Consider the following 13,980-nt stretch of genomic DNA (forward strand, 5'->3'; position numbering starts at 1 on the left):
CTCTTTTTAAAAAACTTTAGAAGAATCTTTTAGGAACTAATATCTCTTGTTCTGAAGAAACATTTATCTGACGTTCAGCAGTTCCTACAGTTTTACTTCAGTTTATTTTTCTTCTGTAAAATGCAAGAAAATTTAATATTTTGACTCACATGTCTTTTCTGTTTGTATAATTTAAAGGCAAATAAACTTGGTACGTATTTCATGTCTATTTAAAAAATGTATAGTTGTCTTGTGTCAAAATTTATTCTTTTTAAAGTATTAACATCTAATATTAAATTGAAGGATTATTACTTCTTTTCTTTTCTTTTTTTTTTCTTTTTTCTTTTTTGAGACGGAGTCTCGCTCTTTTGCCCAGGCTGGAGTGCAGTGTCATGATCTCGGCTCACTACAAGCTCCACCTCCCAGGTTCATGCCATACTCCTGCCTCAGCTTCCTGAGTAGCTGGGACTACAGGCACCTGCCACCATGCCCGGCTAACTTTTTGTATTTTTAGTAGAGACAGGGTTTCACCGTGTTAGCCAGGATGGTCTCGATCTCCTGACCGCGTGATCTGCCCGCCTCGGCCTCCCAAAGTGCTGGGATTACAGGCATGAGCCTCCACGCCTGGCCACATTATTACTTATTTTCACCAAAAATCTATTACAGATTTTTTTTTCTTTTTTTTGAAGTGGAGTCTCACTCTGTTGCCCAGGCTGGAGTGCAGTGGTGTGATCTCAGCTCACTGCAACCTCTGCTTCCGGGATTCAAGCAATCCTCCTGCCTCCACCTCCCAAGTAGCTGAGATTACAGGCGCCCGCCATCACACCTGGCCAATTTTTGTATTTTTAGTAGCAACAGGGTTTCACCATGTTGACCAGGCTGGTCTTGAACTCCCAACCAACATCAGGTGATCTGCCCGCCTCAGCCTCCCAAAGTGTTGGGATTACAAGCATGAGCCACTCATGCCTGGCCTATTACAGATTTAATAATATAATAACCAACCTGGGCACAGTGGCTCATGCCTGTAATTCCACTACTTTGGGAGGCTGAGGCAAGCAGATCATTTGAGGTCAGGGGTTCGAGACCAGCCTGGGCAACATGACAAACCCCTGTCTCTACAAAAAATACAAAAATTAGCCGGGTGTGGTGGCACACCTGTGGTCCCAGCTACTTGGAAGGCTGAGGCTAGAGAATCACTTGAACCTGGGATGTGGAGTTTGCAGTGAGCGAAGATCACGCCACTGTACTCCAGCCTGGGCAATAGAGCAAGACTCTGTCTCAAAAAATAATAATAATAATATAACAATAATCTGATAGTTGTGGGAACCGTTATTTTATTTTATTTTATTTTTTCTTTGAGACAGTCTCTTGCTCTGTTGCCCAGGCTGGAGTATAGTGGTGCAATCTCAGCTCACTGCAACCTCTGCCTCCCAGATTCAAGCAATTCTCCTGCCTCAGCTTTGCGAATAGCTGGAATTACAGGCATGCACCACCACACCTGGCTAGTTTTTATATTTTTAGTAGAGATGGGGTTTCACCATGTTGGCCAGGCTGGTCTCGAACTCCTAAGCTCAAGTGATCCACCCGCCTCAGCCTCCTAAAGTGCTGGGATTACAGTTACAGGCATGAGCCACCATGCCCAGCCTGATATTTTAAATATAAAAAAATTTTCATAGAATATAGATATCACATATTAAATGTAGCACAAGACTCAAAGTGAAATTCAAGAGTTCAAAGTGCTTCCAATCTCTGCTTCATTTGGACAAGGTACTTGAAGATTTCTTTGGTTTCCCTTAGAAAGGTACCAAATTCATGTGCCATGCTTTACTTCATTTTAATTTCAGTACTTTTTCAAAATATCTTGCCTTTAGATTTGAAAACTCAAATTTCAAATTATTAGCATGTCCATCTTAGGCTAGTTCTTTTCAGCTGTCTTTAAAAAATTTTTTTGTTTTTTTTTTTTTAGAGATGGGATCTTTCTCTGTTGCCCAGGCTGGGAGGCAGTGGTATAATCATAGCTCAATGCAGCCTCAAACTTCTGGGGTCAAGTGATCTTCCTGCTTCAGCCTCCTGAGTAGCTGGGACTATAGGCACATGCCACCATGCCTGGCTAATTTTTTTTTTTTTTTTTTTTTTTTTTTTGGTAGAGATGCCATGTAAGCTGTTTTTGTGTCAGTATAAACAAATACCTGAGGCTGGCTAATTTATAAAGAAAAGAGGTTTAATTGGCTCATGGTTATGCAGGCTGTACAGGAAGCATGGTGATGGCATCTCCTCTTGGCCAGGGCCTCAGGTGAAAGCTTCATGGTAAAAGCTTCATGGTGAAAGGGGAACCAGCACATCATATGGAAAGAGCAGGAGCGAGAGGTCAGGGGCAGGTGTCACTCACTGTTAAAGAACCAGATCTTGTGTGAACTCAGAGCTAGAAATCACTAATCACCGCGGGGATGACACTAAGTTATTCACGAGGATCCACCTCCATGATCTAGACACCTCCCACCAGGCCTCACCTCCAACACTGGAGATTACATTTCAACATGAGATTTGGAGGGAACAAACATCCAAACCATATTAGATGGGGTCTCCTTTTGTTGCCCAGGCTAGTCTTGAACTTGTGGCTTCAAGTGATCCTCCCACCTTGGCCTCCCAAAGTGCTAGGATTAGGCATAAGCTACCATACTTGGCCCAAAATTTTTTTTTTTTTTGAGATGGAGTTTCGCTCTTGTTGCCCAAGCTGGAGTGCAATGGCGCAATCTCAGCTCACTGCAACCTCCATCTCCCAGGTTCAAGCCATTCTCCTGCCTCAGCCTCCCAAGTAGCTGGGATTACAGGCATGTACCACCACCAAAAATATTTTTTAAAGAAGAGAATTGTTTCTACCCTGTAAAAAAATATGGATCTCTTTGTTCCCATGTGTGTCCTACTCTTAATTTTTGTTTGAAAGGTTTTTTATTGGTAATCAAAGAGCCTCACTAGCTAGAGATAATTGGTAATTCTAGGAGCTGTAGCAAGAAGAGATGGGGTCCATCAGAATAAGGAAGAACTGGACTTACCGGGAAAGTATGGAGAGAAATATCTTTTAAATTTTTATAAGGAAAACAGAAGCATTTCAGTGTTCATAAGTGATTTGAATTGGTCCTCTGCTTGTTTTATCCTCTTATTTGGGCAAGTATCAGCTGCCAGCATTGTCATTTGTGCCTTTAGATCAACTAGCAGATCAGCAATCCCCCAAAAGAGGAAAAGCTGTGTCTTAGTGTGTAGAAACAAATCCTTAATTCAATCATCATTTTTTGGATAGTGACATAGATATATTTTTGTGGTTGTTGGCTACTGGCATGTTGTTTTTAAGCCAATAGTTAAGTGATGCTCCTTTAAACAGAATATGAATTCCTTTGCAAGTATTTGAAAAAGACTACATGCCCTTTATAGAAACAGCATTTTATTCCTCCGGAGGAAAGTCAGTTCACAAAATTATTAAGCCTAGTGATTAATTATTTTTTAGCCCTTCACTGTCTTTGGTACTCCTCTTGATTTTTTAAATGGTTGATGACAGATACTCCACAGAATCCTTAGAATTCTACTGATTTGATTATTACTTGCCATCTTTACTCCATACAGAAGGAATATGTGGATTAAACACAAAGGCAGCTCCAAAATTACTTTATTCACTGAAGCAGAACATCATTATTACTTCAAGAAAAGCAAACTGAAAAAATAAAACTCTAAAAGTACAAAGTTATTTATAGATTGTGTGTAACATTGGACATTTAGTAATGCAGCTTAATGGGTTTAGTGCAGTGACTTTCCACTCATTTCATGATTTGATTGGAACATTAAAAAACTTTAACTAACCTTGACAGTCTTTGACAGCTGGCACTTACTAAAGAGCTTATTACATTTTTCCTTCAGGATTGATACTCTGGCTAGCTAATTGATCAGAGTACTTAATCATTTCAGAAACTAATTTGTCTTTCATGTGATGGCCCAAATAAAGGAGAAGAATGCAGCCTGTGAAATCTGCCTCTGTGTTCACAGATTTCCTTCTTCTAGTTGCCAACCGTTGCATGGGACTGACTGTATGATTGTAAATTTCAAAAGGCCACTGCTTATCTTGCTTTCTGTATTAATTCAGGAAACAATCCAAATTTAAATGGTGCCCTTTAAGAAGAATCTTATAATAGGATAATGTGCTTTCTGTTATAAATCTATTAACAACTGAATTCCAAAGCCATGTATTTTCTAGGTCTGGAGAATGTACCAGAAGGGTCTTAGAATACTGTTCAAATCCATATGGAAATAAAACCAGAAATTGCAGAACACCTACCTTTTTCTTTAGATTAATACTTGCCCTTATTTTGCTCTAATTCAGGAGATGATAATAAAGGAAGGAATTTCATTTAAACTATCAAATAAACGTAAATGTGTTATTCTGCCTAATTAACATTTATAAATTTGTAAGATCTATGCACTTTCCAAGTCCATTTCTTTTTTTTTTTGAGACAGAGTTTTGCTCTTTTAGCCCAGGCTGGAGTGCAATGGCAGGATCTTGGCTCCCTGCAACCTCCGCCTCCCGCGTTCAAGCAATTCTCCTACCTCAGCCTCCCAAGTAGCTGGGATTACCGGCATGTGCTACCACGGCCAGCTAACTTTTTGTATTTTAGTAGAGATGGGGTTTCACCATATTGGTCAGCTGGTCTTGAACTCCAGACCTCAGGTGATTCACCCGCCTCGGCCTCCTAAAGTGCTGAGATTACAGGCATAAGCCACTGCGCCCGGCCCCAAGTATGTTTCTTAACTTTTTAAGGTAACACAATACAGAGCACTTTTTATAATTTGAGTAAAATAAAAGACTAAATATATTGCTGAAACTAAAAATATACAAATTTGCAGAATTCTTCTGAGTTGAATATGAAAAATGGCAAACTGATAACTTGTCAAAGCTGTCTCTACAAAGGCAAAGTCAAAGTTTGCATTGAAAAATGACTTTGTAGCTGGGCACAGTGGCTCACGCTTGTAATCTCAGCACTTTGGGAGGCCAAGGCAGGCAGATCGCCTGAGGTCAAGAGTTCGTGACCAGCCTGACCAACAAGGAGAAATCCCATCTCTGCTAAAAATACAAAATTAGCCAGGCATGGTGGTGTATGCCTGTAATCCCAGCTACTCGGGAGGCTGAGGCAGGAGAATCACTTGAACCTGGGAGGTGGAGGTTGCAGTGAGCTGGATTGCTCCATTGCACTCCAGCCTGGGCAACAAGAGCGAAACTCCATCTCAAAAAAAAAAAAAGAAAAAAGAAAAAGAAAAATGACTTTGTATGCAGGTGTGTGTCTTATAGAAGCCTTGTCTTACGCAGGCATTCTACCCTATATTAGTGACTAATGAATGTGAGTAAATGACTTGTTTCTACAAAGGATTCTAGGTGCTTACATCATTCATCTTGTCTGGCATGAAGGAGTCTTTAGCCCCAGGGAACGGGTAAGATAGCATCCTGATGATTAACTTTCTTTAAACTTGGTTTTATCAGTAACGTCATTGTTACTGACGTTACTCACCTACAGGTGAGGAGTAGATTACATATGCAACAGATCTTTCTTTTTTAGACAATTCATGGCAGCCAGGAGAGAAATAAAGCTGTATCTTTATTAAATATGTAAATTATTCCTCCACTCATACTGGCTTAGCTCCTCTTCCTCTTCCTTTTAATGAGAGCAGTTTAAATTAGAGCTGCTTGGCGTATGGCAGCCAGGCCTGGGATGAGTGTTTTGTCTCGGGGGATGGAGAGGGATCATTAAAAGTTATCTATGTATTTTTTATCTTTGACCCTACTGTCTTAAGATAATCTTAAAAAGAGAGAGTTGACTGTAAATATTGTTTAGCCCCATCCCATCCTTGCAAAAGAAATCAAAAAATAAAACACAGATCCCAAATAAGTATTTTTAAGAGACTTGGACAAACATATGCTTTCTGCTCCTATGCTCCCTCTTTTGGCAAACTGGAAGTACTTTCTTGGCAAACATCGATATTTTCACAATTTCCTTTCTAGAATTGCTGAGAGGCTTGAGTCACCAAACTTGGTTTACTGCTATGGAAATTCACTATTCCGAGCACAGGAAGAAATTAAAGATTTTTGGTTTTCGGTGAAAGTATGTGTTTACACCTCAGTTCAGAGTGTAACAGCAGGTTCCTGGCTTGGCTGCTTAATGCTGCATGCGATATCCTGGTAAACAGTCATAGAATTTTGGAGCTTGAAAGGAACCTCAGAATGATTCATATAATCATTTATTAGATCAGGAGCTTTGAGGGATCTCTTCCAACCTCTCTCCAGCGTGGAAATCAGTTCTGTAGCGCATGTAGCGAATCACTTTCCAGCCATAGTAGTGTACCCGCAATGCGGCTCACTCCTCATGAGGGAGCCTGTTTCATTGTTAGAGCACAACCTAATTAAGTTATTGGTTCTGAAACTGAAGCAGACTTACAAAGGACTTTTTATGAACATCAGTTATGCAAAGCAAGATTTAACAAATTTTATTCCCTGAAGCTCTAATCACGACCATGATCATGAGTGATTCAAGCAAATAACCTGGTACTGAGCACTCCATTTGTACCAGGCACTGTCCTAAATGCTTTATATGTGTAGAACTAACATAACTCTCACAATAACCTTGTGAGGCAGCTGCAGTTATCCCCATTATATAGATAAGGGAACTGAAGCACAGAGAGACTTTCACAATATTATACAACTAATGATTGTGGCAGAGCCAGGATCCAAAACCTGTGCTCTTAAGTACTTATATTGCAGTGTGACCCATGTATATACCTATCGTATATAAGCAAACAGATTGATGTCTGTTTATGAGTTATGGTATGAAATAATTTTTAGTGCTTATTATAAAATTATAGTACCTTTTTTAAAAAAATGTGTTTGCTTACTATACCTAAAGAATAAACTTTACTAAATGGTTAAAAGTAACCTCAACCAACCAGATGAGGGAATTATACTGAAAATAAATGTTCAGTAAATGAATGAAAGAAATGAGTAGTAGTTTTAAATACAGAGCAAACTGAAACTTTATAGGGTTATCATTTAAATCTATCTCTGTGTTAAAATCACGCATGTCTCCAATTGCTGGACATTTAGATCAACTCCAGTTTTTCACTTTATGAACAATGCTGGAATGAAACTTAAAGATTGAAATACAGCTGGGTGGCCAGGCACGGTGGCTCACGCTTGTAATCTCAGCACTTTGGGAGGCTGAGGTGGGCGGATCATGAGGTCAGAAGTTCCAGACCAGCCTGGCCAACCCAGTGAAACCCCATCTCTACTAAAAACACAAAAATTAGCTGGGCGTGGTGGCAGGTGCCTATAATCCCAGCTACTTGGGAGGCTAAGGCAGGAGAATCTTGAACCCAGGAGGCCTCCGCCTGGGTTGCAGTGAGTCGAGGTCGCACCACTGCACTCCAGCTTGGGCGACAGAGCTAGACTCCGTCTGGAGAAAAAAAAAAAGAAAGAAAGAAATACAGCTGGGTGTGGTGCTCATGCCTTATCCTAGCACTTCGGGAGGCTACGGCAAGAGAATCGCTTGAGCCCAGGAATTTGAGGCCAGCCTGGCCAACATGGTGAAACCCTGTCTCTACTAAAAATACAAAAAATTAGCCGAGTGTAGTGGTGCATGCCTGTAGTCCCAGCTACTTGGGAGGCTGAGGCAGGAGAACTGCTTGAACCCTGGAGGCAGAGGTTGCAGTGAACCAAGATTGTGCCGCTGCACTCCAGTCTGGGCGACAGAGCGAGATTCTGTCTCAAAAAATAAAAATTAAAAAAATTAAAAAAGATTAAAATACAATAAGGTAATTAAGCAAAACCACAAAATTTATCAAATTTGGTTAAATCCAGAATCTGTTGAACAGTTTTATAGATATTTCTTGTCTTTTTCTGTGAAAATACCAACAGGCAATTTCTTTCTTAACCAAAGAAATTAACAAGATAATACTTGATTAATAGGAGAATGAAATTAAAAGTCCACTCACTTATTTTGATGCAAATATTTGTTATCTTGTGTGCCTGACACTGTGCTAAGTGCTAAAATAGAAATTGAACATGACCTAGTTTTTGCTCTCAAAGACCTCACAGTTTAGAAGACTCAAATATTATGCAGCAAAATAAGTGCTGTGTGTACAAAGAACAGGGAGCTCAGAGGAAGCAGCAATTAGTACTGATGGGGGATTGTGGAAAGATTAACAGAGGAGATGGAACTTGAGCTGATTTGTAAGGATGAGTTAAGATGTTGATAGACATGGGAAAAGTGAAGACATAAAGACATTTAAGGATACAGCATGTGAAGGAAAGGACAAGAAGTCTAGTAGGGCTTGGTAAGTTACACAGGTGCATGGGAGATGGGGAAAGAATTCATATTATGTATCAAGCTCTTGAGTTCTGTAATGTGCTGGACACTCAGACTGAATGAAAAGGTGCAGTAAAAATATAAGTGTGGCCCCTGTTGTTAACACGACTATATATTAAACAACAGTAAACACATCAAGAAGTAATAACCAAGTACTAAATTTTGTGGAGCAATAGAAATTCAATCAAATTGGAGCTATAGGGAAGACCAGAAGGTCAAAGAAGAGTAGAGTCAAGGAGGCTTTATCAAAGAGGTAGGAACTGATCTGGGCCTGGAAGGATGGGTAAGATGTGGACAGATGAATGGGAGAACATGGCAGAACAGCAGGAGTGAAACCAGCAAGTGTTCATCACCCACCACTCCCTTATCCAGCTCTATAGCAAGTATATTGAGCAAGAAAAGCATGGCTGTCACTTTTAAGCAGCTTAAAGTCCAGTTATCAAGATAAGCGATGTAACCAACAAATCAGTGCTGGATTAGCCAGTAGGAAAACATGCACTACAGATTTTCTGAAAGTATATGGTATTTCAAAAATCAAAGAAGTTTCCATTAGAAAAAGCTGGGCACGGTGGCTCACACCTGCAATCTCAGCACTTTGGGAGACCAAGGCCAGGCAGATCACTTGAGGTCAGGGGTTTGAGACCAAACTGGCCAACATGGCAAAACCCCTGTCTCTACTAAAAATACAAAAATTACCCAGAGTAGTGACACACGCCTGTAATTCTAGCTACTCGGGAGGCTGAGACACGAGAATCGCTTGAACCCAGAAGGCAGAGGTTGCAGTGAGCCGAGATCGCACCACTACACTTCAGCTTGGGTGATGGAGTGAGACTCTGTCTCAAAAAAAAAAAAAAAGGAAAAGAGAAAGAGAGAGAGAAAAAAAGGAAGGAGGGAAGGAAGGAAGGAAGAGGGAAAGAAAGAAAGAGAGAAAGAGCAGAACTCTGTTAGACTTCCTTATATTCGTATTATGGTTTAGTCTTTGTTTCTTCTCATTGCATATAGTGGGGAGGGGAACTATAATTTTTTGGAAGTTAGAGTCTCTAAAAATTTTAGTTCAGCTTCCTGGAATGGGATAAAAACCACATAGATAGTAGAGTTAATAATCCCCACAGAACTCAAAGTGGGAGAAAATACAGGCTGGAGCAATCTGGTCAGCCTAGAGGAGAAAACATTCAAGTCAAACCTCTTATGGAAGCTTGAGTAGAAATTGGCTCCAAGAGGGAGCAAGAGCTCCGTGGAGAAAAGGAAGCCCCAAAAGGGAATGCCCTGAGGTATGAGCCAGACCCGGCCGGAGGGAACAGAGAAGATGAAGCTGGAAAGGGAGTGAGAGATTGAAGCTGAAGGTTTCTAGTTGGTGGGATTATCAGCCATGGTCTGTTGGTAATAACAACAGGAGTTCTTCTTAATATCCTTTTGGACTGTTGATGAAATGAGATTCACTGCATTGTAGGGAATGACAAATTATCATCTTCCACGGAGGACTGCCATCATGGACTAAGTTTGGTTTATTTTTTTGTGACAGAGAAGAGCAATACAGGTGGTAAGCCAGTTAATTTGTTTCATTGTGTTTTGGGGGTTATTTTTTACACTAATTGAAAGATTCGGCATTTTATTTTATTTTATTTATTTATTTATTTATTTTTTTTTAGAGAGAGATGGGGTCTCACTATGTTGGCCAGGTTGGTCTTGAACTCCTGGCCTCAAGTGATCCTTCCACCTCGGCCTCCCAAAGTGCTGGGATTATAGGCATGAGCCACCACACCCAGCCTCATTTTATTATTTGATTCAGTTTACAACTCTATATCATCTATGCCATCACTTCTTTGTTACATTTAACATTTTCAGATTTGTGAAAAAGATTTGATAATTCCAAGGAATTAAGCTGAGAAACAGAATATTTAGAAGTTATATTTTTATTGGGAGACACTTTTATAAGTTTATGTGATTTCCCATATTTTAAAAAATGTGAGAAAAATTCAAAGCTGGTTTTTCACTGTGCTTGATTTTTTTTTTTTTCTAAAGAGGAGGAAAAAGAACTTTTTACAGAATAATTGCCAAGTCGGCAAGGAGAGCCTCAGCCCTTGAAGAGACCCACTTGCTAGTGACTTGGCAGTGTCAAACAAATGTTCAACTTTTATTCTGACACTTCTTGAAGAATTTGATTGAAACTATATATGTCCAGATAACACTCAGCAAAGTGCCCTTCTTGCATTTGTTTCAAGATATATTTGGAAACAAAGAGATGACCTTGGACTCAGCTGCTTTTCCAATTTAGGACTTCTCTCTAGGTCTACTGAATAATAATATTCCCCAACATTGAAAATTCAACAAATGGAAAAACATTTTAGTTACTATATGCCATAAGTCCTATGATAGAGGACTTTTTCTCCCAGCAATATGTTCTGCTTCTAAAAGAAATGATATATTTAGCCCACAAACTCTATATTAGCTTTCTAACCATCTACTTCGACATACATTTAGGAACACATTTGCTTTTCATCAGAGTGCCTTTTTGTAATCTAAATTGAGCTATCCTTGCTTTTTAAAATATTTTAGCATCTAAGAAATAAAAAAACAACCCGCAGTTAACTCTTCGCCTTTGCTTTCTGGCATTCATATTTTTATTTGAAGCCGGGGTTCATTGCAGCTTGATGTAAGATCTAAAAGAAGACTTTGGAGGCCCTGACATCCCCTTCTAAGGCTATTGCCACCTGTCCAGATGACAATAGAAGTCCTGCTGGTCCAACCTCAAGCCTGAATGCCAAGGTTAGCTTCCAATTGTGTCTACATTTAGCCCATGGAGATGGATGTTTTAACTATCATTAAAGTGACATCCTTTCAGTTACAATTTTGCATATTTTGGAGGTTTCAGCAGTTCCATTTTTAATTTGTTGTCATGGTCACAGGATAAGACGTAGGTAACCTTCCTGATAAGGTGATTTTACTTTTAAGCAATTAAATAAGAATTTTAGTCTGATCATTGTCCTACATGGCATATTACCAGGGATAGCCACATTTTCTATTTTCATATGGTTTCCTAATATGTTATAAGCAATTAGAGCATTTATAGAGATTAATATGTTGTTAGCTGCAGTCTTCAGCATGTGCAATACATTAATTCCCAATAAAATGCTGCATTACAGGCCGGGCGCGGTGGCTCACGCCTATAATCCCAGCACTTTAGGAGGCCGAGGCGGGCGGATCACGAGGTCGGGAGATTGAGACCATCCTGGCTAACACGGTGAAACCCCATCTCTACTAAAAATAAAAACACAAAAAATTAGCCAGGCGTGGTTGCAGGCACCTGTAGTCCCAGCTACTTGGGAGGCTGAGGCAGGAGAATGGTGTGAACCTGGGAGGTGGAGCTTGCAGTAAGACGAGATCGCACCACTGCACTCCAGCCTGGGCTACAGAGCGAGACTCTGTCTCAAAAAAAAAAAAAAATCCTGCATTACACATAGGCAGATGCAAACACACACATGTGGAAATAGATACACCATATTATAACACTTTATTAAAGGATAGCTTGTTCTCAAGGATTCCTTCTTGCTTGATTTGGAATCAAGTATTAATCATGTGTTAGCCACAAGGTGAGTGATTTTGAAAAGATAGTCGAGAGATTTTTAAACTATTTCCACAAAGTAAATAAAAAATAAAAAATAAACTATTACCACTTAAGATACTATTAAAGATGACCCATCTCATCAGATGACAGACTGATCTTAAATTTTGGTTATACATTATTGCACCAGCATTACTTTGCAGTCTCCTAACTCAAAAACTAGTGACTTTTAGTTTTAATCTAACATTTACTCCTTTATAAAAACAGATTTTGCATGGGAGTGGCTATCCTGTGTACATTTCCATTATTGTAGTGAAGTTGAACTAGAGCAACTGCTAAAGTCACTACACTGCCCTAATTAAGTAAATAAGATCATGTACTACTCAAGCTAATTGATTTTACAGAATACACAGGAAAAGTAAAGTTTGCTTTTCCTGGTGTCAGAGATGCCTCCAGCTACACAACTTTTGAACTGTGCTTTTTAAAGGCTTGAAAAAACAAAATAAGATGATCTACAGAATGTTCCTAAGATCTGTAGTGCTCAAGGACAATTTTAATGAGGAAAATGTCTCAGAGAAAAGGTAATTTTATTTCAAGTAATAGATTAAATCTGAGTTTTGCTGAATGTTTTCATAGAACACTGTGTTTTCAAGAGTAAGTTTTCTCATCCTTCTTCTAAAAACATAGACAAAAGTTTGAGCCAAAAGGTCAGAATATTCCTGCATGGTTTGTGGTTATTAAGTTTGTCAGTATGTTTCAGGAGTCTTTTTCTCTCTATCCATCTCTCCTTATATTTTCAGATACACTTAACCAAATCAGCATTATTGATGTTCAGTGAGTATTCATTGCTTGAGAGTAAGAACCCCTCTGTCAGCCCTCCTAAGACAGGAGAGATTTCTGGAAATTACAGAATAACGTGGTTCTTTAAACTCTTTTTATGTGCCTTCCATAGATGGAATTCATATCCAGCTGTCTGCACATTTATATGGAATCTGATTTATCCAAATACTGTATTTGCAGTCCCATCAAATCAAAGGTTTCTTTTTCTTATTGTGCCCAAATATCTACCTTGATATTTTAGTTACAAAATCCAGATGTGTTTATTTAAGGATGCAGATCTAATATGCTTTTAGTTAAAACTCATTTAAAAATCTTTCTTTAGCCAGGCATGGTGGCGCATGCCTGTAGTCCCAGCTACCCAGGAGGGTGAAGCAGGAGGATCTCTTGAGCCGGGGAGTTGTTCAAGGCTGCAGTGAGCTATGATTGCACCACTGCCCTCCAGCCTGGGCAACAGAGCGAGACCCTGACTCTAAAAAAAGAAAAAATATATTTCTTTGTTTTCTGTCTCTGACCTTCTCCATCTTTTTTTGTTCGTATATATTTTTCCTCCCTGTTTATGAGTGTTATACTGTTCAAATGTTTTCTGATTCTCTCTCACACAAATTTTCTTGTCAGTGGTAGGTTCACTTTTGAAGCATCTTTCAAAAATATATTTTCATTTTAAAAAATATATGCCGTAGGTATGATTGCATAACTCTGAAGATACTAAAAACCACTGAATGTGTAAATACACAAAAGTCTTCTTTAAATTGGTGAATTGTATGATGTATGAATTATGTCCCAATAAAACTGTTAAAAATTAAAATGCATGCTCAGTGTAACAAAATTCAAATAATATCAAAGAATATTAGATTAAAAAATAAAAAGCCCTCACCTGCCCCAGTCTTCTCACTCCTCAGAGGTGTTTCCACAATTCGGTTTTTAAATACTCTTCCAGATGCTGTAATTATATGCACAAGCACATAAATGCATTTACATCCTTTTAAAATTTTATACCAGGGCCGGGGCATGGTGGCTCATGCCTGTAATCCCAGCACTTTGGGAGGCCGAGGCAGGCAGATCACTTGAGGTCAAGAGTTCAAGACCAGCCTGGCCAACATGATGAAACCCCATCTCTACTAAAAATACAAAAATTACCTGGGTGTGGTGGTGTGTGCCTGTAATCCCAGCTGTTTTACTCGGGAGGCTGAGGCAGGAGAATCT

At 39.3% G+C, this 13,980-nt stretch overlaps 1 protein-coding gene across 3 annotated transcripts in view; it reads left to right on the top strand.

Moving 5' to 3' along the window:
- The window catches only part of IFT81 (intraflagellar transport 81), a 151,964-nt gene extending 138,345 nt beyond the window's left edge, over positions 1-13,619 (top strand). For all 3 annotated transcript variants that reach the window (XM_055096120.2, XM_055096119.2, XM_055096121.2), the window contains one exon: positions 21-13,619. In XM_055096120.2, the coding sequence (XP_054952095.1) occupies positions 21-71 (51 nt within the window). In that variant the 3' untranslated portion in view covers positions 72-13,619. The remainder of the gene's footprint in view (positions 1-20) is intronic.
- Positions 13,620-13,980: the final 361 nt, after the last annotated feature.

This window comes from Pan paniscus, chromosome 10 (genome assembly GCF_029289425.2).
Source record: "Pan paniscus chromosome 10, NHGRI_mPanPan1-v2.0_pri, whole genome shotgun sequence".
In the NCBI taxonomy this organism is placed as follows: domain Eukaryota; kingdom Metazoa; phylum Chordata; class Mammalia; order Primates; family Hominidae; genus Pan; species Pan paniscus.